Source organism: Pholis gunnellus (assembly GCF_910591455.1).
Source record: "Pholis gunnellus genome assembly, chromosome: 19".
Classification (NCBI taxonomy): Eukaryota; Metazoa; Chordata; class Actinopteri; order Perciformes; family Pholidae; genus Pholis; species Pholis gunnellus.
Genome location: NC_136546.1, coordinates 20360452 through 20386419, shown reverse-complemented (window position 1 = coordinate 20386419; position 25968 = coordinate 20360452). Strand labels below are relative to the sequence as shown.

The 25968-nt window shown below is 43.9% G+C and overlaps 3 protein-coding genes across 7 annotated transcripts in view; all 3 read left to right on the top strand.

Annotated features, from left to right (window-relative positions):
* Positions 1–17706, top strand: part of filip1b (filamin A interacting protein 1b) — a 30007-nt gene extending 12301 nt beyond the window's left edge. The window contains exons 2-7 of one of the 4 annotated variants that reach the window (XM_079180261.1): positions 2537–2768; positions 4586–4762; positions 5558–5736; positions 10778–13532; positions 13695–13752; positions 16848–17706. In XM_079180261.1, coding sequence (XP_079036387.1) covers positions 2544–2768; positions 4586–4762; positions 5558–5736; positions 10778–13532; positions 13695–13752; positions 16848–16891 — 3438 coding nt within the window. In that variant the 5' untranslated portion in view covers positions 2537–2543 and the 3' untranslated portion in view covers positions 16892–17706. Of the gene's footprint in view, positions 1–2536; positions 2769–4585; positions 4763–5557; positions 5737–10777; positions 13533–13694; positions 14364–15156; positions 15226–16847 lie in introns of those variants that run through there. The other 3 variants (XM_079180260.1, XM_079180259.1, XM_079180258.1) reach the window with 3 other exon arrangements.
* On the top strand, positions 16940–22240 carry LOC306711365 (cell cycle control protein 50A-like). Of its 2 annotated transcripts, XM_079180264.1 has the most exons (8): positions 16940–16970; positions 18372–18604; positions 19076–19195; positions 19278–19385; positions 19898–19985; positions 20068–20214; positions 20317–20526; positions 20729–22240. In XM_079180264.1, the coding sequence occupies exons 2-8, from the start codon at positions 18380–18382 to the stop codon at positions 20920–20922; spliced, it is 1092 nt and encodes a 363-aa protein (XP_079036390.1). In that variant the 5' UTR covers positions 16940–16970; positions 18372–18379; the 3' UTR covers positions 20923–22240. The 2 variants fall into 2 exon arrangements, with proteins under 2 accessions (XP_079036390.1, XP_079036389.1); XM_079180263.1 differs by lacking the exon at positions 16940–16970 and having other exon boundaries at positions 18302–18604.
* Positions 22241–23002: 762 nt separating this feature from the next.
* cox7a2b (cytochrome c oxidase subunit 7A2b) lies at positions 23003–25591 on the top strand. The gene is made up of 4 exons (XM_079179907.1): positions 23003–23106; positions 23452–23541; positions 24761–24845; positions 25353–25591. The coding sequence occupies exons 1-4, from the start codon at positions 23089–23091 to the stop codon at positions 25406–25408; spliced, it is 249 nt and encodes an 82-aa protein (XP_079036033.1). The 5' UTR covers positions 23003–23088; the 3' UTR covers positions 25409–25591.
* Positions 25592–25968: the final 377 nt, after the last annotated feature.

Here is a 25968-nt window from a genome sequence, read left to right as displayed (position 1 = left end):
TAAGCGCCAAACGCCAAAATCAACACAAAATGTAAATTCCTTATGGAAACATGTCTCATTATAAATCTCTCCTCAAATAAAGAGTTCACTTTAACCAGATAGTGTAGAAACATTAAACTGTGAAACTATGACGTCATGATTGATTCATCTGAGACCAACAGTCATGTGACATCAAGAGAGGAGAAACTCTGACTGAACGACAGGAAGAGGAGAGGAGAGAGGAGAGGAGAGAAGAGGAGAGAGGAGAGGAGAGGAGAGAGGAGAGAGGAAAGGCTGGAAGTAGAGGTTGTAAAAATGAGAATAGTTTAATATTTACAGCATGAGGAGCCTCCATTTCTTTCCTACATTGGTAACACTTGTGGACACTTTATAACATGTTGGATATACAGATTCTATTAAAATTATTAATGAAATTCAACTAGTTTTTTTTCTTTTGTTATGATTTATGTCATTCTAACTGTTATTCTGCAGTTTTCTCTACTTCTAGCTGTGATTGTTAAAGCACGAGATGACGACAGGAGTTAGAGGAACTGGTTGTATTTCACACAGCAGCAGCACAGTGAACTGTTTCAGTGTGGGACAAACACTCAGAGGATTCTATTTCTTCTTCATGACGTAACGCTGATGAACGCTGTGAAGCGGCCGCATGAATCAGAGTTCACACGGATCACTTTGCTCTTCTGGGACTCGATGCGACACCGCGGTGGCATGTTGAGGAATGTTTAGACGTAGCAGATAAAAAGCTGTCAACAAAGCGTCTCTATTTACGGACCGTGTGCTCACCAGCAGCTTCACGAGCACAGGTAGAGCACACGTTCACCGGACCGTCAAGAGAAAATGAATAAATACTTACGCGATTATTAGGAGTTGTGTCATCGAGATAAGAAGTGGAAAACCGTTATAATATTGCAGCAACAAGATAATTCATTAATTAAAAGAGCTCCACTCAAACATTTAAAAACAATGTAGAAAACTGGAAGTAAATAATGAGATGTGTGTGTCATTATGTGAAGAATGCTTCATGTGTTTATTTGATCTGTTTTGTCGCATTTTGTTACAAAAATCTACTTTTTCTAAATTGTTTCAACATTTTATGACTGAAAGTTAGAAAAGCTGAAGAGTAAAACCAGAACACGAAACCAAACTCTAAACAACTTCAACATAAAGACCTTCAATTGAAAAACAATTCTTAATTTGCCTTTAAAACCAGAAAGTGTATTTAAATGAACACTTTAATCTGAGACATGAAGACATGAAGACTCCAGACGGGTTCTTCCTCTGAAGCCCAAACCTTCCAGCTGCTGCTTCACACTTGTCTTGGCTTTAGATTTGGCCCACCAGCTCTCCCAGTGACTCTCCCAGTGACTCTCCCAGTGACTCTCCCAGTGACTCTCTCTCCCAGTGACTCAGTGACTCTCCCAGTGACTCAGTGACTCTCCCAGTGACTCTCCCAGTGACTCTCCCAGTGACTCTCTCTCCCAGTGACTCAGTGACTCTCCCAGTGACTCTCTCTCTCAGTGACTCTCTCTCCTAGTGACTCAGTGACTCTCCCAGTGACTCTCCCAGTGACTCTCTCTCCCAGTGACTCTCCCAGTGACTCTCCCAGTGACTCTCCCAGTGACTCTCCCAGTTGTGACGCTGGGAGATCTTGGCATATCTCCCCCTGAAACAGCTATTAATAACAGGCCGGGGTAACGCGTTGCTACCGCTTCCCTGCCAGGATTCTCTCTGGTTGAGTCACGGCCTGCTTTGATCCAGACCTGCAGCACTTTGATCCAATTACTTGTTCCTTTGTGAGGACCCCCATCTCAACCCCTCACCCAGGATCAGCCGGCCCAGCTGTCGATTTCATCATCGTTGGTTTGGCTTCTCTCTACAAGACCTCCATCAGTAACGAGACCACCAGAGAGAAGATGGTCTGTTTCTATAGAGTTATTCTGATGCTCGTCATCGGAGCCACCGGGTCGGATTCTGGTGAAACCAGATGAACTCATGCAGGTTCACCAGAACCTCCTTCAGCTCAGGCTCCAGCAGAGACCGGTCCACCGTGGACAGACCCAGATCCTCCAGCAGAGACCGGTCCACCTGTGGACAGACCCAGATCTCCGGAGGGAGGAGGAGAGCTCAGCTCCTGGCAGAAGCAGCAGGGTCTCCTCCCCCTCATCCTCCTCCAGCAGCGTCTCCTCCTCCTCCTCCTCCTCCAGCAGGGTCTCCTCCTCCTCCTCCTCCTCCAGCAGCGTCTCCTCCTCCAGGAGCAGAGCTTCTCCTCTAATGTGTTTTCTTGGTGCGTTCAAGAACAGTCAGAATCAGACTTGACTGCCAAAAAGCTATTTATGTTGCTGGAAAATGAAACAAAGTAGAGAAATGATAAGAAAACATGGACGTTGGGTTATCAGATAATGATGTAATTATTGTAATAATTATAATAATTATAAACTATAATGATCATGTATCAACACACCACCAGTGAGCTTCCTGAAATGAACTCGAGGGTTTTCTGGGATCACCGTCTCATCCGTTTTGTTTCTGCTCACAGGTAGAAGATGCGATCCCGGACCTGCACCATGGAGGGTCCAGATGACGGACACATCCAGCCCACCAAAGGCTTCGTCAAGCAGGAGGAGGAGAACAAACCGGAGCTCACCAAGAGGAAGATGAAGGTCCAGGACGGGAGGACGGCGAAACCTCAGAGAGCTGCAGAGAGCAGGAAGGATCTGACGAAGAGCGACCTGCTGCACCTGCTGGGAATCATGGAAGGAGAAGTTCAGGTATCAGGTTCACTTTACAGACACGTTAATATAATAATAATAATAATAATAATAATATAGGGATCAACCTGTGAGTGCTTCACTGAGACTGAAGTGGTTTTAGTCTGAGCCTCTCTCTGTTCCCATCGGCCTGGTAAAGGTTTTCCACGAGGACGTTTCACACAGGAAGAGCTGCTTTAGGTTAAGAAAAGGAAAAATACACTTTATATGTGAATAACAGTGAAGTAACAAGTGTCCTGATGAACCATTGACCTCCATTAAAAACACATCAGTGAGCCTCACTGTTCGTACGACGTCTCATGAAAAGTTACTTTCTTCGTGCGTTTTCTTATGAATAATTTCCATCTTTTCAAAATAAACTTCCATCTTCACAGGAAACTCATATTTGTACTTTTTTAACGATACAGCACAATTTTGTAATAAATACCAGATTATTCCAACGGACAGATTAAATACTAGAGTGAGCTACTGATGAAAACATATGTTTGTGTTTTGTTTTTCATTTAAATTTGTATTTGTTTAGACATATTAACATTATACATACGTAGATACAGAAACTAGGTTTGTCAGACAGAAAAAATAACTAATATAATTACAATTAAAATAAAGAAATTAAAATAAAAAAACTATAATTTCTGTCTCTTTAAAAATATATATATATATATTTGTGTTTTCACATTTGTCTCCAGAAAGGAAACAGAATAACAGCAGACTGATCCTTTCACTTCTTTTGTTGAGCAGAACAAATTAAAACATGTACAGCTCAACATAGACACCAATAATCATAAAACATCTTATTTTACACATGAAGTGAACCGATGAAGCCGTCACGTTACTGTAAACATCAGCAAACCTTAAAGGAATCACGGCGCTCCTCTTTGAGTCTTTCTGCAGCTGCAGATCTAGATCCACATCCAGATGTTGAGGATTGTTTGGACACATTTTAGGTGAAGCTCTTCACCCTAAACCAGATTCTAGAGCCCGACAACACGAACACGATGACATCACTGTTACCTCATGATGAGGAGGGAACGGCTCCCTCTGCTGGAGGAAACCTGCGTCTCTCCTTCTGTCGTGTTCATGTGAGCTGATGAGGTCATCGTTTCTCTTGGGTCCACGTGACGCAGCGTCACATCCAGATGATGTCATTCAGTAAATATTCAAGAAGTTAAACACATAAACATAAATGCTGTTTGACTCGTGGTTCCAGTGTAATCTAAAGCATGTTAGACGTTCTTTAGTGACTCATATTTAGGATTGCAGACGGTGTGAGCTGATGATGTTCAGTATTTGATTGTGCTTTTTGGGGATTTTATAATATAATACAAATAAAAAGACGTGTTCATACAGAAACATTAACTTTTAAAAATATTTTTACCGATTACGTTTTACTATTTGTTCCTTTTGTTGTTAAAATAATGCAAAAGTGGTTTTATTTACAAAGCACTTTATTTATTTATTAACCTTATATTATTTATTTATATATTTTTATTGTTGTTATTATTAGAGAGCCTCAATAACAGGAAAACAACCATCAATATCATAAACAAATCTGTGTTTTGTTTTTCAATCTTCTCAATAATAATAATGATACATAATTTATTAAATATTATAAATACTCTAAATATAATACTAATGAAATCTTATTTGAAAGTTAACATAGTTTCATTAACCTGCAGGGCTCAAATATTCAAATTATTTATTCATCCATAAAAACTAAACAAATGCTTTCTTTCACACCACAGGAAAATAAGATGATCATAAATAAATAAAAACAGTAAAGGACGTTAGCATTAAAGTCTGCTGCGTCTCTTCAGGCCCGAGAGGACATCATCGGCCTGCTGAGGTCGGACAGAACCGGACCGGAGACTCTGGAGGCTCAGTACGCCTCGGCCGTCCCCACCAAACCCCTGCAGGCCCTGCAGAGAGACGGACTGTTCACCCTGAAGAACAGCAACAGCACCGACGACGTGTACGAGAAACCCATGGCCGAGGTCAGAGGAGTCTTTAGCAGAGCGACGGTTCATTTACAACAGAGAGGAAACGAATGTAACTCAGTACATTTACTCGAGTACGGTACTTATTTTCTGCTACTTACAGCAAAGTAACAGTGTTGTAGTGCAGTATTTTTTACTCTACTGTTACTTTAATACATTTGCATACTTTTACTCAGGACTTTTACTTGTAGAGTATTTTTTACAGTTTGGTATTAGTACTTTTACTGCAGTAAACGATATGAATACTTCTTCCATCGATAACAAACACGTCTATCCAGGAAACTTTTTAAGAAATTATAAGGAAATAACACACCTGTAAAATAAAGTTGTACCACTTTATCTCCCACCGTGACGTCTGAAAGTACCTGAATCAGTCTGAAGGTTTTTTAACTGAAGATTTTTAACTCCCACAAGTTTCTTAAAACCTCTAAATTCCCAGAAAAGAGGACTGAACGTGTCCTCCATTGGGACCCCGAAGGATAACTTTGTATGTGCATCAAACTAGTTTCAAAGAGTTGAGAAATAGATGGAGCACCAATATCGTCTAAGCTTTTATTTTGGCGGTGCATGTCCACCAGGGCTCATGGCAGTGAAACCATTTTATTTTGTATAGATGTAATCTTCCGTGCTCAGTGAAGCCTGCAGGCTGAACAGTGGGTGTGAATGAGGCTCATTGTCGTCACGAACACCGTGGCTAATGTTATTTTTTTGGGGGGTATTGTGGCGGCAGATGTGGCCTGAGCTGCTGTTGATAATGAGCGTTGACGTGTCCCCCCCCCCCCCCCCCCTCAGTTGGACCGTCTGGAGGACAAACAGAGGGAGACGTACAGACGGATGTTGGAGCAGCTGCTGCTGGCGGAGAAATGTCACCGGCGCACCGTCACGGAGCTCGACAACGAGAAACGAAAACACGGCGACTTCATGAACAAGAGCGACGACTTCACCAACCTGCTGGAGCAGGAGAGGGAGAGGTGAGAGGTCACCGGCGGTCCCGGTCCAGTCTGGTTCTGGGTTCGATCCACAGTCAGGACCGGGACTTCACATCATCTGAAACTTCTTCATTATAGAGTCAAACAGGGTCCTCTAACGAAAGACGTTATTAGTTGATTTAATAGAGTTTTTACACAAAGAATCACTTTAAATCTTGAGTTCTCATACGTTTATGGTAAATAAGTGATTCAGCATAAAATAATATTCAATATTTTACATATCTGGACCAAAACCAGTTAGTCCGTCTCTCAATACTGTCTGACTTCCTGTCTGTGGCTCTCAGCTTCTATTGGTTCCTACTGAAGACTTTACTCTTTAAAAACACAAATATATAGTTTCATTACTAATGTCCTTAAACAGCTGGTCATTGTAGTTTTATTCAAAAGACAGGAGGAAACAGAGCATTTGTTGGGGACTATTTTCAGCGGCGGATTCATCCGCGTTTGGTGCTCTAGTGCAGTGTTTCTGCAGGCCTCCTCGTGTGGCTCAAAGGTGTAGAAATAAATGTTAAATACAAGATTCTGCAAATCTGGTCTCTTTGTAGTCGTTTTGGTCTCTTTGTAGTTGTTTTGTGTCTCTTTGTAGTCGTTTTGGTCTCTTTGTAGTCGTTTTGCATCTCTTTGTTGTCGTTTTGCGTCTCTTTGTAGTTGTTTTGCGTCTCTTTGTAGTTGTTTTGGTCTCTTTGTAGTTGTTTTGGTCTCTTTGTAGTCGTTTTGCGTCTCTTTGTAGTCGTTTTGCATCTCTTTGTTGTCGTTTTGTGTCTCTTTGTAGTCGTTTTGCGTCTCTTTGTAGTCGTTTTGGTCTCTTTGTTGTTGTTTTGAGTTTCTTCCTCGTTTGTCTCTCTGAGGGACACTTTGGGAAATAAATAAAAATGCCTTACAAATACTTGGAATTGACATATTTGCCCAACATTAGATAACAAAGAAGAAAATGACGGTGAGTCCATTCGGTCCGATATCTAAATGAGCCTGACGTGTTGTCTGACTGAGGTTCAAACAAACCAGCCAGATGAGAAAATAATCTGCACAATAAAACATCAGAGCAAGAGAATCTCTCACATCTGCTCCTCATGCTCCATACAACTTCAAACAGTGAATCATTGACCTTCACATGATCTCATGTCTCTTCTAAACAACGTCCTTCAAATCTTCCTCTCTGAAGGTTTGTGGAGCGTGGACGCTGTGTTTCCAGTCAGCACTGACTTGGAGGTTTGCAGGTCAAAAGAAGTCTAGAATGTTAATGTTTAGAAAGCCCTGCAAGATCAATTCTACCTTTTTATAAAGGTTCAGATTTGGTACATTCTTCAGTTTAGAGAGGCGCTGATTCAACTGTGTGGTCCATGTTGCAGTCCTTCAAACCTCTCACCGTCCTCATGCAGCTCTGTGCTCCGTCTGATAACACATTCCTGTCGGCTGCAGTCAGCGTGCAGATTCACTGCAGGTGATATCATGAATGAATGAGTCCAGGGTGACGTCATTCCCAACAGAGATCATGCCGGACGATTAGACGCCCAGTTTGCATAACAAACTGTGACGGACGAAACACATGAACACATCAGACCAGGAGATGCTGATCTGCAGCTAATTATAGCCGCAATAATCAAAGTCCTTGTTAACATTCAGAACAGACGAGTAAACAGGAACGCCTTCACACCGAGGAGCCACATTTGTTGTTGTTTTTAGCTGTTTAGGGGATAAAAAAAGGGATATTCTACAGACCGCATTTTTAACAAGAATCAGAATCGTCCACCGCTGTTAAATTACAGAGAATAAAGCCCACATTTCCCTGAAGGCAGACATCGTTAACTGGGTGAAATCGTAGCTTCTCAAACCACATAACCAGACTGGGATCAGGGGACCTCAGCGAGGCACTAAAGACCGGACGCAGTAAAAGGACGACTTTAGCGTTGCCTCACGCCGCCTGTGTTTACTACAGCCAATCAACGACTAGCACACACCAGCAGGTGGCGGTAGTCTGTATGACAGACGGTAGATAAGAAGTGGACGTAGTCATCGTGACGTCACTCATTGGTTTGTGGACTTGACATTTTGAAGCATCGAGTTCATCACAGTGTAGCCCCGCCCCTAAAGCATCCCCTGCTTTATGGTCTGTGTGACTCTAAATGGACCATCATTTACTAAATGAACATCATGCTGTATTGAAGAAGACTTGAAACTAGAGATTGAGACCATAAACTCATGTTTACAATGTTTACTGAGGTAATAAATCAAGAGAGAAGTAGAGTCATTTTCTCATAGACTTCTATACAACCAGAGGAGTCGCCCCCTGGTGGACAGTAGAGAGAATGCAGCTTTAACACATGAAGCTTTGGCTTCACTCTTCAGAACGAGAAGTTGCCGTCTTGAATTAAACTAATGTATTGGATAACTTGACATGTTTGTCCTCATGATGGCGCTAGACGAGTCAGAGGATCACTGAAGAAAGTCGTCATCATTGGCGGCTTTCATCTGTGTTCAAATCGTCACGGCAATCCATCCAATAGTCGTTGAGATATTTGAGTCTGGACCAAAGTTTGGTTTCCAAAGAGTTTGTTACTCATTGTTTTTTGGCCGGCAGTGGGAGAGTTTGATGAGGTGGGAACGGACTTTGGAAAAGGGTGGAAAAGAGAATACTGCAGTATGCTTTTGTATTCTTCTGGGCTTTTATCTTTGAGCCTCAATAAAACAGATTTAAAACGGAAAATATGTAAAAATGCCAATTTGATTATTGCACCAGCAAAAGTTGTATTATTCTGCACACTTTCTCAACAACAAATGGCATCAACATGTTGTTTTATTTAGTTTTCAGTCACAGGAAATGAATGGAAGATATATTAGAGGCTTTTATCCAGTAAGAGTTTAAATGTGTGTCAGAAGAAACAGATTTCTGTCCAAAATGCACAAAAAAGCCACAAAACACAAGCAATCAGTGTATAGAAAGTGCTGCTGATATTTATGTATCTAACATGTATTTGGAGACGTGATGGAAAGCCTCTGCATCTGCAAGCTCTTTGCAGCGCTCATATTTGGCTCATTTAGGAGCCTCTGCAATGCAGACCACAGGCCTCCTCTGCTGTCTGGAGCCATGATCTCACACACATACAATTCAGCCACTATGGAGAGTTTATATCCACGTCCTTTCTCCCTTTTTTTTGCACGATACAGGGGGGAGGGAAGGGGGGGAGGTGGGGGGGATTATAATGAGAAAGGCTGCGCAAAGTCTGGCATTGTCTGCTCCAAAACACAAAACTCCCGCCTTGCATTGTTGCCCCGTCTCTATGGAAACTGGCTGCAAGACGGACGGACGGGAGACGGTCGGGTCAAAACTGGAGCGGCAGTTTTTTTAGGGAAAAGGACATTTTGAAAGTGGCTTCATGTGTTGTGTTGTACCTGCTGCCCGGAGGGAGAACAAAATGGGGGGGAAGGAAGAAGAGGAAGAGCTGTCTGAACCCTTCCTCCTCCTCCTCCTCCTCCTCCTCCTCCTGCTCCTTGGTGTCCAAAGGGCAGGGCCTCTTTGGCCTTATATGGAGGGGGTGAATGACATCACCAGCCAGCGGAGCGGTGCTGTTTAGCACAACATCCACCTTTTTTCATTGTCCACCGATGACACGTTTGGAATGTGATGTGGCTTTAATTCCTCCTTCCTTCCCTCTCTGGCCCCGAGAGGAACTCTTTGCCTCCTGCTCAGTGTTTTAAACACACAGACATGGATCAACCTGCTCTGCATCCCAACTTGTTGGTGAGTTGAATGAAGTTTCATGGGGGGGAAAGATGGTTTTATTTGAGATTGTAAAGGTCTTAAACTTGCAGAACACTTGTGCTGAAACCTGTTTGTGTGTTTGGGTGTCTGAGCGTGCAATGACCCACGTGAAAAGGGAAACGGCAGCAGACTCACACAGACTCCCGCAGAGATCAGTTAAACATCGACTAACAGGCTGAATTCTTGTTGGCAGCTCTGCGGTGACCCTTCCTACTGTTTAATCCCAGTGTTTCGATGCCAGTTGATTTGAACAGATACAAATGACGCTGTCTGTAGAGACTTTCAAGGTTAAGATACTCAGTGTCATTGTAAAACAGGGTTGTGCAATGAAAAGCAGTTTTTAGTCCCGTTTTGTTACATAAGATAAACACAAAACAACATTGTTTGACATGGTGGAGGTTGGATGATGAATTTAGGAGTCAGAAGAAGCTGCTGTGTAGTCTGGTGGTTTGGCAGCTGATTCTATCTCTTTCCAGACGGCAGCAGGGTGTCTTGTCTTTTAGCTCTTTGAGCTCTTTGCAGGCACCTCTTGTCACCAATATCACTCATGCTCAGTAGACGGGTACCAAGAATGTTCTGGGGGGGTTTTAACCCCCGCTGTAGAGCCCTCATGCCAGTTTGTAATGTTTCCAGTCAGGATGCTTTCTATTGCTCCTCTGTAAAAGTTAACAGGAACTTGGCACAGTAATTGAGCTTCCTTAAGTTTCCTTAAGAAATAAAGTAATTTATGCGCTTTCTTCAGGTGCAGTTGTAAGATATCTTGACATTGTATGTAAAGGCAACTGGATTTGCTTTGTTTATTGATATCTGTCCTCAAAGGGCCTGATCAGTGCAGTTTGCTGCACCACATCAGTGCTAACGCTAGCTTAAAAAAAAACATGAACGTTCGCTACCCAGACGGCAACATCCGGTTCTGAAAAGTGAAGTCAATGCTTCATTTCTTAAAACCTGCTTTCTCTCTAATGTCCAGCAGGGGGCGACTCTGGTTGTATAGACGTCTATGTGTCATGTGTAGACGTTTTTAAACACTTTTGCCATCAGACATGGTTGGACGACACTTCGTACGAGCCTAGTTTGTTTGTTTCGAGTATAGCCAGGCATTAGTACTTCTACGTGTAGAAATCAGAAATCAGAAATCTGATAGAGAAATACAGGAAACCGTAGAGAAGGTGACAGGGTGGTTATTTTATTTTTGTCATGGGGAAAAAACATTTTGATACAGAATTAATTAATCTGTTGTGTTTTCGTCTGTCTGCTTCTTAGACTCAAACGGCTGCTGGAGCAGGAGAAGGCCTACCAGGCCCGTAAGGACAAGGACCACAGCAGGAGGCTGGAGAAGGTCAGAGCGGAGCTGGTTAAGCTCAAGTCCTTCGCCCTGATGTTGGTGGACGAGCGGCAGCTGCATATCGAGCAGATCGACCAGCAGAGCCAGAAGGTCCAGGACCTCGCTCAGAAGCTGCAGGAGAAAGAGCAGCGTTTGGCGGCGGTCGCCGACACCGCCAAGGAGGACGGCCAGAAGGTGCTCGCGCTGGAGGCCGAGCTCGAGCACAGGGCGGCCAGGTTTGCGCAGGAACACGAGGAGATGATGGCCAAGCTGGCCGACGAAGAGTCCCAAAGCCGACAGCTCAGGCTGAAGCTGGCCGGACTGACGCAAAAGATCGAGGAGCTGGAGGAGAGCAACAAGTCGCTGCGCAAGTCCGAGGAAGACCTGCAGGAGCTGAGGGAGAAGATCAGCAAAGGGGAGTGCGGGGATTCGTCTCTCGTGACCGAGCTGGAGAATCTGCGGAAGAGAGTGCTGGAGATGGAGGGCAAGGATGAGGAGATAACCAAAACGGAGACCCAGTGCAGGGAGCTGAGGAAAAAGCTGCAGGGTGAGGAGAACCACGGCAAAGAGCTGAGGCTGGAGGTGGAGAAGCTGCAGAAGAGGATGGTCGAGCTGGAGAAACTTGAGGGGGCTTTCAGTAGGAGCAAAACAGAGTGCTCGCAGCTTCACACGAACCTAGAGAAAGAGAAACGCGTCGTGAAGGATCTGGCCGGCGAGCTGGAGGCGGTGTTAGCTCGGCTGAAGGAACTGGAGTGCTCAGAGACAAAGTTTGAAAAGACAGAAATGGTCCTCAAAGACGATCTGATGAAGTTGAAGTCTTTCACGGTTATTCTGGTCGATGAAAGGAAAAACATGGCGGAGAGACTCAAACAGGAAGAACAGAAAAGTGATGATTTGAGTAGGATGTTCAAAGCGGAGCAGGGCAAGGTCACAGAAGTCACGGAGAAGCTGATTGAGGAGAGCAAAAAACTTCTCAAATTCAAATCCGAAATGGAGGTCAGAGTCACGACCCTCGTTAAAGAGAAAGATGAGTTTACAACTAAACTTGTGAGTGAAGAGGAAAAGTGTAGGGAGCTGAATACCAAGCTAGGTGGTATGAAAATGAGAATAGATGGACTTGAGGAGACAGAGAGGGAAATAAAAAGGAAGTGGTCCATCAAGGACAATAACAGAAATCCAGATGAAGACAACAAAGCAAAAGAGCTCACGCTAGAAATTGAAAGACTCAAGAGCCGACTCAAACAACTCGAGGTGGTAGAAGGAGATTTAATGAAAACGGAGGACGAGTACGATCTACTGGAGAAGAAATTCAGAACGGAGCAGGACAAAGCAAACACCCTCTCGAAGCAGCTGGAAGAAATGAAAAGTCATATCGCCAGAAACAAAGCCATAGAGAAGGGCGAGATCACGAGTTCTGAGGCTGCGCTCAGGATCCGCTGCAAGATCGAGGAGGCCAAAACCAGAGAGATGCAGGCCGACGTCCAGGCCCTGAAGGAGAAGATCCACGAACTGATGAACAAGGAGGACCAGCTCTCCCAGCTGCAGGCTGATTATTCCGTCCTCCAGCAGAGGTTCTTGCAGGAGGAAGAGAAGAAGATGAGCATGAGCCACGACTTAGCCGACCTTACCAAGGAGCTGGAGGCCACCAAGCGGTACAGTCGCGCCTTGAGGCCCAGTATGAACGGTAAGATGATGCTCAATGTCCCGGTTACCTCCACCGCGGTGCAGACGGATGCGATGGCGAGCGAGGCGGCCGAGGAGGACGAGACGGCGGCGGGCTTCATCCGGAAATCCGTCCTCGAGGAAAACCACTTAATGAGCAACCTCAGACAACGGGGTCTTAAAAAGCCGGCGGTTCTTGAACGATACCCTCCAGCTTTGGCAGAACTCGGCGCAAAGAAGTCCTGGATACCCTGGATGAAGAAGAAGGAGGCCATCACGCTCACTCGGACCGCCCCCGACATGACCGGCAGGGCGTCCTTGTTCCATCCGCCTGAGATGACCAGGCCGGGCCAGCCGCTGCACATCCGCGTGACCCCGGATCACGAGAACAGCACCGCCACCTTGGAAATCACCAGCCCTCGAGCCGAGGATTTCTTCTCCAGCACCACCATCATCCCGACTCTCGGCCTGCAGAAACCTCGCATCACAATCGTCCCCAAGCCCATGACCGTGGCCTCGAGGAGCAAAGCCTGCGAGCCGGCGGGAGGTCTCGATCGAGCCAAATCCCCGGTCACCATAACCGCCACCTCCAGGGCCAAGAGTCCGGACAAAGCCAACGGCTGCCGCCTCCGGTCGCCGGTGTCCATCATCACGGTCAGCACCACCCCCGTGTCCGAAGCGTGCGCGTCGCCCGAGCCTCACAACGTCGTCGCCGCCGCCGCGAGCCGCACGGTGATCAAGGTGAGCCCGGAGAAGCAGCCGACGACGCCTTTCAGGAAGTACAACGGCAACATCGTCACGACGGAGGAACACAAGATCCACATCCACCTGGGTCCGCAGTTCAAGAGGCCCTCCGAGGGCTGCGCCGGTCCCGTGTTGACGCTCAGAAGCTCGGAGAGCAGCAGGGAAACGGGAACGGTGCTCCGCTCGCCGCGCCAATCCTCGACGGGGAAGACGACTCAGAGCAAAATGACGAGCAGCATCACGATCACGCCCATCGCCTCGGCGTCCTCCAGGCCGACGCAGTCAGTGGTGAGATTGCTACGTCCTCCGTCTTTCTGAATATATTTGTTGTGACTTCACAAACAGAGACCGGTCCACCGTGGATCCGGCTTCACCTGCAGCCTTGGACTTTCGTCTTACAGTCAACATCATCTCTTTCCTAACGTTGCCTTGTTGTTTTGTGTTTTCCAGCCCGGTTCGGACGCGCAGTCCGCTCGGAGCGCCGCCACGCGGATCCCGGTGTCAAAAGGTACGAAGCCGAGCAGCAGCAAGGCGGTTCTGGGCGTGTCGACGGTGACGAGGTTAGAGTCGCGGGCCGAATGCCAGTCGATGAAAATCGAGCTGAGGAGGTCGACGGTGTGCGGCTCGGCCTCCGCGGCAGGAGGCAAGAGCTGAGGGGGGGGGGGGGGTCACAGGCCGCATCACATGGGACTCTGTGTGTGATGATTTCCAAACACAAGTTTTATTTAAGTCACACCTCCAGTTTGAAACTAAACATGTTTTCAGGAAAGGTTTTGTCGTTTGAAGGGCGTTTTTAATTCCCAAATGAAGCGTCTCTGTGCACGCGTCTCTTTTGCATTTTGATTAACTTCATGTTGCTGACGGTTTCTGGACGTCGCTCTAAACTTTACTTTTGTTTTTCGCAGCATGTGTTTTTATTTCACAGCAGCTTTTGGAGGTTTCCAGTCACACTGTGGATTGTTTGTGAGAGTCTCAGTTTTCATTGTTCTTTTTGACAGGCACTTAAAATACAAAAAATAAACTATTTATCTCTGAATCTGGCAATGCTTCGTAGTATTCATTCGTTTATGTTGTGTGTGTGTGTGTGTGTGTGTGTGTGTGTGAGAGAGCTTTGTGTGTCTTAAACAGCAGAAAAACCTCCATAATATTAACCCATTAAACAAAGCACATGATGTTCCCATGGCCTGTGTGAAAATGACAGTAGGCTACATTGAGTTTGTACATATAAATATATAAATCAGGATTAGCATTGAATTCAAGGTTCTTTACTCAAGGCCATTTTACTCGTGGTTGTCCCTCCCCCATCAAGAGAAAAGTCTACATTTGGACTCATTCTTGGAGTCATAACTCAGTAAAATCTTAGTTTACTTTCCCAATAAATGTATCATCAGATACAGTTAGACTTCCAGAGGACGTCGTTATCTAACAAACGAGTTGAAATCGTAAGAAAAATAAGTTTCTTAAACAACTGCAGAACTTGCTTGAGAATAATCGCGTTTTTAAATTTTTTTTATCGTATCAAAGTAATCCAGTGAAAGTCGTCTGTACATCAGCTGAACACTGCAAAAAGAAGCTGATAGAAGATATCTCGGCATTCTTTAATTAATGCCAAAATGTACAAACACAGGCTATAAAACGGAGCTCGCGTTGGAACCTCCGAGTCTGACTTTTTGGTGATTTTGGTGAACTGAACATGAAAGAGTTGCTTCTGCTTTATTTTTGACGTTTTGATTCACTAATATCATTTCAACAGTGATTGTTCCGAAGAAGAAGAGTATGAACATGAAGACGATCTCGTTTCCAGGTTCTAATTTCTGTAAAACAGATTTAAGATACTGATGAACTCTTCAGTGTCCTGCTGCTGCGTTATAACATTATAACATTATAACATCGCTGTATTTGATCTTCACAGGAGACTCACAGCGCCCTCGCATGGACAACAACACAAACACTCAATGACTAAAGATTCTCTTCACACGAGGAAGAAACGTGTGTTTCAGATGAGCTTCACACTCACGGTGGCCTCACATCAAATCAATAAATAAACCGTATTCTGCAGGTTAGCATTGTTTTCTCTAAATGGAGCTTTAATTGGTTTCTGATAACCAAACAGCCGGGAGGAAAAGAGAGGAAACAAGGGAGTGAGAGAGGAAACAAGGGAGTGAGAGAGGAAACAAGGGAGAGAGAGAGGAAACAAGGGAGTGAGAGGAAACAAGGGAGAGAGAGAGGAAACAAGGGCGTGAGAGAGGAAACAAGGGAGTGAGAGAGGAAACAAGGGAGTGAGAGAGGAAACAAGGGAGAGAGAGAGGAAACAAGGGCGTGAGAGAGGAAACAAGGGATTGAGAGAGGAAACAAGGGAGTGAGAGAGGAAACAAGGGATTGAGAGAGGAAACAAGGGAGTGAGAGAGGAAACAAGGGATTGAGAGAGGAAACAAGGGAGTGAGAGAGGAAACAAGGGAGTGAGAGGAAACAAGGGAGAGAGAGAGGAAACAAGGGAGTGAGAGAGGAAACAAGGGAGTGAGAGAGGAAACAAGGGAGTGAGAGGAAACAAGGGAGAGAGAGAGGAAACAAGGGCGTGAGAGAGGAAACAAGGGATTGAGAGAGGAAACAAGGGAGTGAGAGAGGAAACAAGGGATTGAGAGAGGAAACAAGGGAGTGAGAGAGGAAACAAGGGAGTGAGAGAGGAAACAAGGGATTGAGAGAGGAAACAAGGGAGTGAGAGAGGAAACAAGGGATTGAGAGAGGAAACAAGGGAGTGAGAGAGGAAACAAGGGAGTGAGAGAGGAAACAAGGGAGTGAGAGGAAACAAGGGAGTGAGAGAGGAAACAAGGGATTGAGAGAGGAAACAAGGGATTGAGAGAGGAAACAAGGGAGTGAGAGAGGAAACAAGGGAGTGAGAGAGGAAACAAGGGATTGAGAGAGGAAACAAGGGATTGAGAGAGGAAACAAGGGCGTGAGAGAGGAAACAAGGGAGTGAGAGAGGAAACAAGGGCGTGAGAGAGGAAACAAGGGAGTGTGTGAGGAAACAAGGGCGTGAGAGAGGAAACAAGGGTGTGAGAGAGGAAACAAGGGAGTGAGAGAGGAAACAAGGGCGTGAGAGAGGAAACAAGGGAGTGAGAGAGGAAACAAGGGATTGAGAGAGGAACAAGGGGAGTGAGAGAGGAAACAAGGGAGTGAGAGAGGGACATTAACCCGGGAGGACTGATGGTGAGGAAGCTGATGGAGTCTGGAGGAAGAGGAGTTCTGCTTCAGCTGCTGCAGAGAGATTCAGTTTGATCGGATAGAACGTCTTCAGAGGCTGAGCAGGATGTTTAACATCACATCTGATTTAACTTTAAACAGTCAAATATTCTCATTGTTCTCAGATGAACATTGATTCCTTACAGCTCCACTAACACCCAGCTGCTGGTGTGTGTTACTCAAAGCTCCACTAATCAGTGTCTTTATAGTGAAAATGAATCTGTGGTCACCGGGACAAAACCCCACAGCTGATTCCCATGAACTCTTTTAGCTGTAAGCAGATATAAATGTGACGGTTGAGTCGACATCAGACTGTAATGTGGCCTTCAAGGAAACACGTCTGTTGTAATTTTTCTCCTGCAGGTTCCGCTGAGCTGAGATCCACGAAGTCTCGAGAAGAGATCTGAAAACACGACCGTGGAAAAATCACAACGGCCCAAACGAACCACGATGACTTCAAGATAAAAGAAAGTCAAACTGAATCAGGTCTACACACATGAATTTAGCACAAAACTGATAATATTGATCTTCATAGAATACATCAAACGATGCGTCAGGATTTACTGACTCAACTACGAGCGTCTGATGTGTGAAGAAGCACTAAACGGATGTTTTCTGAGTGGAGTCTGGTGGGATGCTCATTTATAGAACATGCTGCAGTCAACACTTTTAAATCACCTCAGTACTTGTTGCTGGCAGTATTGCCCGTTAGTATATATCGCCATACTTGTCCATATATTTCTCCGTTGGCTAAAAGTGAATAAATTAAATTATATATCAGAATCAGAATCAGCTTTATTGGCCAGTTATGCGTAAACATACGAGGACTTTGAGTCTGTTGTTTCAGTACAAACAAAGTAGAACAAAGGTAAGAATAAACATTTAACGACTGTTTACACAAATACATATTTAAACAAAAGTATATATATGAAGATAAAACACAATGACAATGAAATGGAGATAATAATGCGTTCACTTCTACCTGCAGTGAGAACAGCTTGGAGTATTTTTTGAAGTATCTTAATGTTGAATTCAGAGCCCGTGTGAGACGCTGGAAATGTGGTTTTACGCTGGAATTAAAAAAATACCGTTGAAAGTGTCTGAAAAGTGAGCAAAGGAACATGGCATGTTGGTTTACAGTGTATTTGATATAATAAAGGTATGTTTCTGCTTTGTTTGCTTTAGAAAAACCCACAATAAATACAAACACATTTTCTGACACTTTGTTCAGACATAAACATGAATAAAATAAACACTGAAGCATTAAAAACTACCAGTTTTTGTGAATTCCTTGTTCCATCACGCTCACAGACAGTAGACTGGAAATTAAGTAAATTCTTCACTTTTATAATTTCCAGTGATTTTTGTATAATAACATTAGTTGGCAACTTTTTCTTCAGATTTTAAATTAAAGCCCATCGTGACTTTTTTAATGTCTTTGATTATTTTACACAGCCGAAACTCTTAATCCCAAAATAAGATTAATAATGTTAAATATGTGTTATGTATCATTCCAGTTTATTATTATTATTATTATTATTATCTGGAAAAGTACTTTATCAGCGTGTACTTCAATGCATCACGAAAATGATGGAATTCTATATCTGGGAAAGATGTGTGATAACAAAGTTTAAATATATATATATATAAACATCTATCTCTTTAAACTGAGTGTTGAACAGATAATTATGTTACATATTTATATATATATATAAATATATATATTCTTAATATCACATACATTATTTTTGTTGGTTGAATTGGTTGTTATGTTAGATTTCCGATATTCCCGGCAGCACCTGAAGGCAGCACCAACCGCCAACCCATGTGACTATTAGTGACGTCACTGCGTGGTTGAGTTTTCACTTCCGTGTTTTGTAAAAGCAGCAAAAACCATGATGGCGTCCAGTTACAACGCCAAAGACGAGGACGGAGCCGTCACCGTGTCGCTGCGGAGCAAGAAGCCGGAGAACACGGCCTTCAAGCAGCAGAGGCTGCCCGCCTGGCAGCCCATCCTCACCGCGGGCACCGTGCTGCCGGCCTTCTTCATCATCGGGCTCCTCTTCATCCCCATCGGCATCGGGCTGTTCGTGACGTCCAACAACATCAAGGAGCTCGAGGTGAACGACGTCACGCCAAATCACATGCAACAATTGCGCAATTTGACTTAAATCCCGCATATCTGGAGGTTTCCACGGCGCGTGTAACGCGACAGCAACATGTTCTGAAACATTAGGCTTCAGCGGTAAATTCGGCTAAACGCGTGAGCGAAGATGAGCTTTTATTTCAACAATAAACTTCACATCTAACTCCCGGAACAGTGCTTCTGTCTGTTTCATGGAAACACGCAAACGGATGATTTTTAAACGGAGTTTGGTGTTTTCACAGGACGAGTTCCTTTGATAATCTTTTGTAATTCAATAATAGTGATACTTTGTCTTTATTACACAAGCACGTGATGTGTAATCTATGATTGTATCATGGCTGCAACCTTATTACAGATAGACTATTAAATGACATAAAAGCTGTTTACGCTGATTGTCTCCTCTGTTTATTTGCTCTGGTGTTTCTATGTTCTCTGTATGGAACAGATTGACTACACCGGAGCCGACGTGTCCAGTCCTTGTTTCAACTGCTCCCAGAACTTCAGCTGGAACAGCACCCGGCCTTGTACCTGCACGATCCCCTTCTACCTGGAGCAGCCGTACGAGGTGAGGTCGCGTACATCCAATGCGTGTTTGTCTTGCCATGCAATGTCTTTTAATCCTTTATTCTTTATTTGTAACCCAACAGAGCAACGTCTACGTGTATTACGGCCTCTCCAACTTCTACCAGAACCACCGGCGCTACGTGAAGTCGAGAGACGACAGTCAGCTGAATGGAAACCTTGATTCCCTGAAGGTACGACTCGTGTCTGATCCGTTTAAAGCTGAGCACGAAAAAACACCAGAGTTCAAAGGTCAGAAACCACAAAATCCTGAGACGGTTTGTTGGTTCAGCTTCAGTTAAACTCCGTTCGTTTGACGGTGTTGTCGTTATGCACGTCGACCAGAAGCGTCATCGTTTATATTAAACACACCGAGGAGATAACGGGGCCGCTTCTCCAGTGAGAACGCAGGTAAACATTGTGAATGTTTCTGAGTCTTTTATTTATGAACTGAATCCGTTAAAACACTCTTCAAAGCCACCGGACTCCATTGATGAAAACACGAGTTTTACCTCCAAGAACACGCTCATATTCATACGACCTCCACCTAAAAAGAAACAAACGAACTCTCTCGGTTATTTCCAAACTTCAGCTCAGCTCAGGTAAAAACTGAATTGACCCCCAGACCACCTCACGAGTTTTGACCACTAGGTGGCGTTAATCTTCAGTCTCCTTCTCGTCTCCTTCTCGTCTCCTTCCCTCACAGGTGCCCAGTAAGGAGTGCGAGCCGTACGCTTACCACGAAAAGAAGCCGATAGCTCCGTGCGGCGCCATCGCCAACAGCATGTTCAACGGTGAGAACCAGAACACAACGCATCGATTTACATTCAAAGAATCCATTTCTATAACTCTTAAACGTTCTTCTTTTGGCGGCAGACACGTTGGAGCTGTTTTACAACGACCCCAACGGCACAAAGGTCCAGATCCCGCTCAACACGACCGGCATCGCCTGGTGGACCGACAAGCATGTGAAGTTCGGGAACCCCGGAGTCGACCACCCGAACCTCACCGCCGCCTTCCAAGGTAGCAGAGGCAGCTTTTGGGTTTAAGTTCAAGCGCACTGAAAGGATCTTAACCTCCCGAGCCTCGACGCTCGCTCGTCCGTCTCTGTTCTTTCTATTTCAGGAACGACCAAGCCGGTGAACTGGCGCCGGCCCGTCTACGAGCTGGACCCGGATCAGGACGACAACAACGGCTTCATCAACGAGGACTTCATCGTGTGGATGAGAACCGCCGCCCTGCCCACCTTCCGCAAGCTCTACCGCATCATCGGCAAGAAGAGCGGCCTGGTTCCAACTCTGCCGCGAGGAAACTACACGCTGGAGGTCGTCTACAGTATCCTTCACATGAAACTCACCACACGGTTTTATAAATGAGAGAAGAAGAAAACGTTTGACTCCAGTAGATGCTGAGAACCAGACTGTTGTGATTTAGATCCTGCAGCGACATGAAAGCATCAAGTGACAGAAATCAGAAATAAAACGTAATAAAAAGGTCGTTTTGATCCGTAAACAGACCTTTAACCGGTTGAAACCAGATTACCCCGTCCGCAGCTTCGAGGGCAGGAAGCGGATGATCCTGAGCACCATCTCCTGGATGGGCGGCAAGAACCCGTTCCTGGGCATCGCGTACATCACCGTGGGCTCCGTGTGCTTCTTCCTGGGCGTCGTCCTGCTCGTCATCCACCACAAATGCGGCAACCGGAACAACGGCGGCGACATCTCCAACTGAGCCGGCGGCGGCGGCGGCCGCCCGTCATCCAGGGACCCCCGACACTGGTACATGAATATTAAACAATGTAAACAAACAGCTTTTAGGGCTCGAAGCCGCTGATTTATTTGCCAAAGCGAACGGAAAAGTAGCCACAAATTTACAGCTTTTGACAGACGTTCAACGTCGGACTGATAACTGCCTTTAGAGTGAAAACTGTAGTCGGAGTTTCTGAAAGAATAAGTCAGTTTATAATAAGATAAGTCTGACGCTGTGTGAACAGTGCAGTACTTACTAAAGCCATGTTTAGCAGCCTGAGGAGGCGTTCACGCTACAGTTACACTGATTATTGCTCTGATGCCGTTTCTTTCTCCCCGCACTGATCCGATACCGGTGCATTAAAAACTAAACTCTGTCCACGAACAGCTGTACGCTGCTCAGCCTGTGTAGATGTGATCGCTGGCTGCTCTTAGGCCACAGAAACATGCTTACATCTATTTAACATTACATGCTGGCATTAAAGAGAAGGCCGCGGTTACAGAACATGTGATAAATGTATGAATACTTATGACTACAGCCCTTTATTTTTGGGATAAATACTGTTTGTTGCATCTCTGAGCTTCAAGCTGCTGCAGTCAGAGTGAGCTGGAAGTGTTGCTCGGAGTCCCGCGTTGCATGCTGGGTATTTTCCGAGACGTAAATGTGATCGTTGAGCCGCTCGGCTCGTCTTTGTGCCTCGTTTCGTCTGTGACTTCAGCCCACTTTCAAACTAAAACCACTTTTTGCTGAGTCGTTTAAATAAAATGTAAAATAATAAAAAACACGTCGAGCAAGTTCCACGTCAGAGGGAACAGAATATGTTTATAGCTTGGGAGCTGTACAATTAATATGTTTAATTGTATTTATTTGTAATAAATGTTTGCATTGTAAAGCCGGTATTTGCACGACTGACTTCAGGGTTATTGTGTTTAAAGTTTAAGTGTAAACTGAGTCTAATGCAGGAAGGTGAACGCTGACGCGGCGCCGTGGCTTCATTCATTGTTGTTAACATGCAATAATAATAATAATAATAATGACGATATCAACACAGCATGATATGACTCAATACCTGTGATTTAATGTTTGTCTCATTACAGCCAATGCACATCACTGTTACACACACACACATCCTGCCATCTTTAATACAATAGATGCTGTATGTTTAAATGTGCAAGTGACCATGTTTGTTTTCTTTTCATACATTTCATGAGAAGCACTTGATTCAACGTTTCTTTTTGTACTTCATCCGTGTCGTGTTGTTACTTTAGATGAATAAATGTGTCATTTAAGTTCAAACGGGTTTCTCTGACTGACGTGTTTGTTTGTTCCTCCCTTTGCTTTCTCAGCGTGATGTTTAGGGTGTTATATGTTTACGTAACATGAGATAAAAAGAAAAGAAAATTTAGAGTTGTGCTTCTGAATTAAAACAAAGTATAAATGATGTGTTTTGAAAGTAGACAAAGTATTATAAACAGTAAGTAACAAGTGTAGAAATACTATGTTAAAGGTTCTGCATTAACATTTTTAGTTAAGCAAAAGTACAAAAGGATCAGCGTCAACAAAAGTAAAATAACTCACTATGCAGAACAATATATATATTATGTTATTGAATCATAATTATTGATGTAATAATGTGTTCATGACTAACATTGCAGCTGGTACAGGTGAAGTTTATTTTAATTACTTTATAGATTAGTATATAATGCATTTTTCCCCAAAATATTTTAATTACGTTTTTTATCACCATGAAATACAGCTTTTTACATTAATATATTTTAATATTAATATCTAGAAATGATTGAGCAAATGTAATACTCATAATAATATATATATTATATATTGTATATTGTATATCACAACAGGTATGCTAAGGACATCACAATATGTAAAAGATATAAATAAAAAAAGGAAGTCAAAAGAACAATAAAACATGTAAACGGTAAAAATAGAACAAAGGAAGAGTAACAGTCAAAAGTTAATAGTTTAAGAATAAATGGTGTAGTTCGTATTAAAGACTGTAGGGGGCGGCAGAGCGCGCAGCACAAATACAGTCTGACGTCAATCTCAGCGAAGAGCAAGAAGAAGCTGAAACCGGAAGCCGCTCTCTTGTGTCCTTGTGTGAGAGGCGACTGCAGACGGACTGTAAAGATGAACAGAAGCATATTTGTAAGTTTATTCTCCCCTTACACTTAAACGTTTGTCTAGTAGAACTATAATTTAACTAATAACGCGGATATACGAGCTGAAAATCGGCGTTGAAAAGCAAAGTGCGGGTCCATTAAGCTAGCTATGAACTGAGGTAGGGGTCAAATTCGGGTAACGTTAAGACTCCGCCGCCGGAAGAGTTAGCATTAGCTTAGCTTCCGTGCTAGCTTTACGAGCATCCTCTCGCCTTTTACTTAGTTGCATTTATCTGTAAACGTGGGCTTAACATTGTATTTGTGTAAAGCGCGTTGAGTGTGTCCTCGCCTGTGTGGTGACTTCTTTGCCGGTCTTCCGTGTTGTTCTCAGGCTCTCCAGCAGGTGGCGCGGCGGACCATCTCCAGCTCCGTCCGCCGGCAGGTCGACAACAAAGTGCCGCAGAATCAGAAGATGTTTCAGGTAAAAGAAAACGCAACAATCTGATTTAAATACACATGAACTACATTATAAGACGTTTACCTACCATCGCTTATCATGTGACCTAAGAGCAGTGGTGGAATGTAACTCAGTACATTTACTCAAGTACTTATACATCAGTACACAGGTATTCATAATCTAATGTTATAATAAGTAGTATTATTAGTATTAAACTGTCACAGGGGACATTTGTTCTGCTTTGAGTACTTCCTGATTATGCTCATACTCTTACTTTAGTAAACTTTTCAGAATAAGAGCGGAGATATACTATTATTATTATTAAATGCATGTTTAATGACACACATGTCGTATTAAAGTTTAACTATGTAATTCAAAAAACTCTAGTTTCCTGTAGTTATAGCTGTGATACAGTGTCAGAGAAGTTATGAGAAAATGTTGGTGAAACAGCAAATCTATAAGAAGACTCACTAAGAATCTCGAGAGGTTCAAAGCAGACATTTGGTGACTTAGACGAGGTGGAGCAGCAGCTTCTCTCGTGTACGTTGTGATGTTGGTGGGCCCAGAGAGAACGCTGCACGTCTTCGTCTCTTTAGCCGCGGTTCTTCTCGTGACGCTCTGAATCCTTTTAGCTCCAGAGATAAGTTGGGTGACTGTGGGTAAGTGGAGAGCAGGGCCGTACTTCGACCAGAGGGTCGGCGGTTCGATCCCCGCCTCTGGCTCCGCTAGTCACATGTCAATGTGTCCTTGAGCGAGACCCTTAACCCCCAAATTGCTCCCGTAGCCTACGGTGTATAGATAGATATTGAAATGTAAATAAAAGCGTGTGCTAAATGACTGTAATGTAATAAATGTTCACTGTGTGAGAACCTGACGAGTGGACGACTAATGCTGCTCGTTGAATGTGTGAGTGAGTTGATGTTAAATGATCTCAGGCCTGTGTTGTTACAGTAAATAACTTGCAGACTAAACAGACCGGTTTCACGGCTGAATATGTTTTTAATAACGTCAGAAATGATTGAATCCAGACGAGCACAACGAGCCGGAGCCGCTCAACACGAACACTGTAGTTTTTAATCATAAAATCAAAGTACAAGTTGACCCAAAGTAATACTTTCCATAACATTTCATTTCCCTACGATACGTGCGTGTCCTCTCGTGCATCGTAGGAGGGTTCAGCAAGTAAACTCACTCCTCACATTGATTTATTGAGTTCTAAGTTCTCCGTGTTTGTGGTTCTCAGGAGGACAACGGGCTGCCCATCCATCTGAAAGGAGGCAGCGGAGACGCCGTCCTGTACAGAACCACGATGGCTCTCACCCTCCTGGGTGAGAACATCACTGATCCTCCTCTTCCTCCTCTTCTTACCTGCAGAGCTCTTTTATTCCTCCACGTATTCTAACACGCGTGTGTTTAAAAACGTAGCTGTGGCTGCAGCTCATTTGTGATTTAATGTCCCGTTCTGAAGGGAACATTTAAAGAGCTCCGGTGAGCTCTGTGCATGTAGATGAGATGTTCTCTCAGGAGGAAGATGACGGCGGAGACGTGAAGATGTTGCAACATAATCCCGCTCTTTTATAAATAGTTATAATAAGTTAAGATGAGCTGCTTGTGTTCTTGTTACCGTCTTTATAAATCTCTATCTTAACCGTCTGATGAATGAATGAATGAATGAACAAAACCTCAAAGATGTTCCAGCGAACACTCAAAAGATTATTTCTCTTTAATATCTTTGTGCAACAAACGCTCACAGTTGCTTATTTTATGACCACAATGATTGAAGTGGAGTTCTGAAGCTGTGATAACCGTCGCTGTTGATCCGTCTTCTCTTCCAGGAGTCGGGTTCGTCGTGTACGAGCTGGTGACGGCGGCGTTCCCGAAGAAAGGTTAACTCCGCCTCCTTCAGATGTTTACGTTTCAACATGAATATCTCTACTCTGTAAAAAAGATCAGATAACCCTCCGCCTGTGTGTCTCCTGTCATGATGGGACATCGTTTCACGTTCATGGGATCAATATTTATTTCTTGCTGATGACCTGAGGATCAATAACAATAAAAATACCTCTCATGACCACGGCGTGTCCATGTGTCCTTCTCTGAACTCTTTACTTGTTTACACACGTTTTAAATAAAGTTTGATGCAGAAAATACAACTTTAATGATTTTAATACAAAACGTAAAGCAAAACAATCTTTTTATTGTGTTTCTTCATGGGTACAGCCAATAATAATAATACAGAAATATGATTATTAATCTCATTGCTCTAAAAATGACTTATTTTGTATTTTATTAGAAGACCAACAGTTTTCACTGGAACTACTTTCCACCAAAAGAAATAGTCCCTTTGTAAACTGTTTGTAAATTAAATAAACCCAAAACGATGTGCACGGCTTGATGGTTTGACCATTTAGGACAATTATTTTTTCAGTAAAAGAATGTAGTTTGTGTTGT

What these genes read in the sequence shown, in the direction of transcription:
- LOC306711365 (XM_079180264.1), top strand. Translation starts at nt 18,380, where the DNA reads ATGATGGCGTCCAGTTACAACGCCAAAGACGAGGACGGAGCCGTCACC. An exon ending in GAAACCTTGATTCCCTGAAG is followed by an intron (nt 19,386 to 19,897) that starts GTACGACTCGTG and finishes CTTCCCTCACAG; the next exon opens with GTGCCCAGTAAGGAGTGCGA. An exon ending in CGCCAACAGCATGTTCAACG is followed by an intron (nt 19,986 to 20,067) that starts GTGAGAACCAGA and finishes TTTTGGCGGCAG; the next exon opens with ACACGTTGGAGCTGTTTTAC.
- cox7a2b (XM_079179907.1), top strand. An exon ending in AGAATCAGAAGATGTTTCAG is followed by an intron (nt 23,542 to 24,760) that starts GTAAAAGAAAAC and finishes TGTGGTTCTCAG; the next exon opens with GAGGACAACGGGCTGCCCAT. An exon ending in GATGGCTCTCACCCTCCTGG is followed by an intron (nt 24,846 to 25,352) that starts GTGAGAACATCA and finishes CTTCTCTTCCAG; the next exon opens with GAGTCGGGTTCGTCGTGTAC.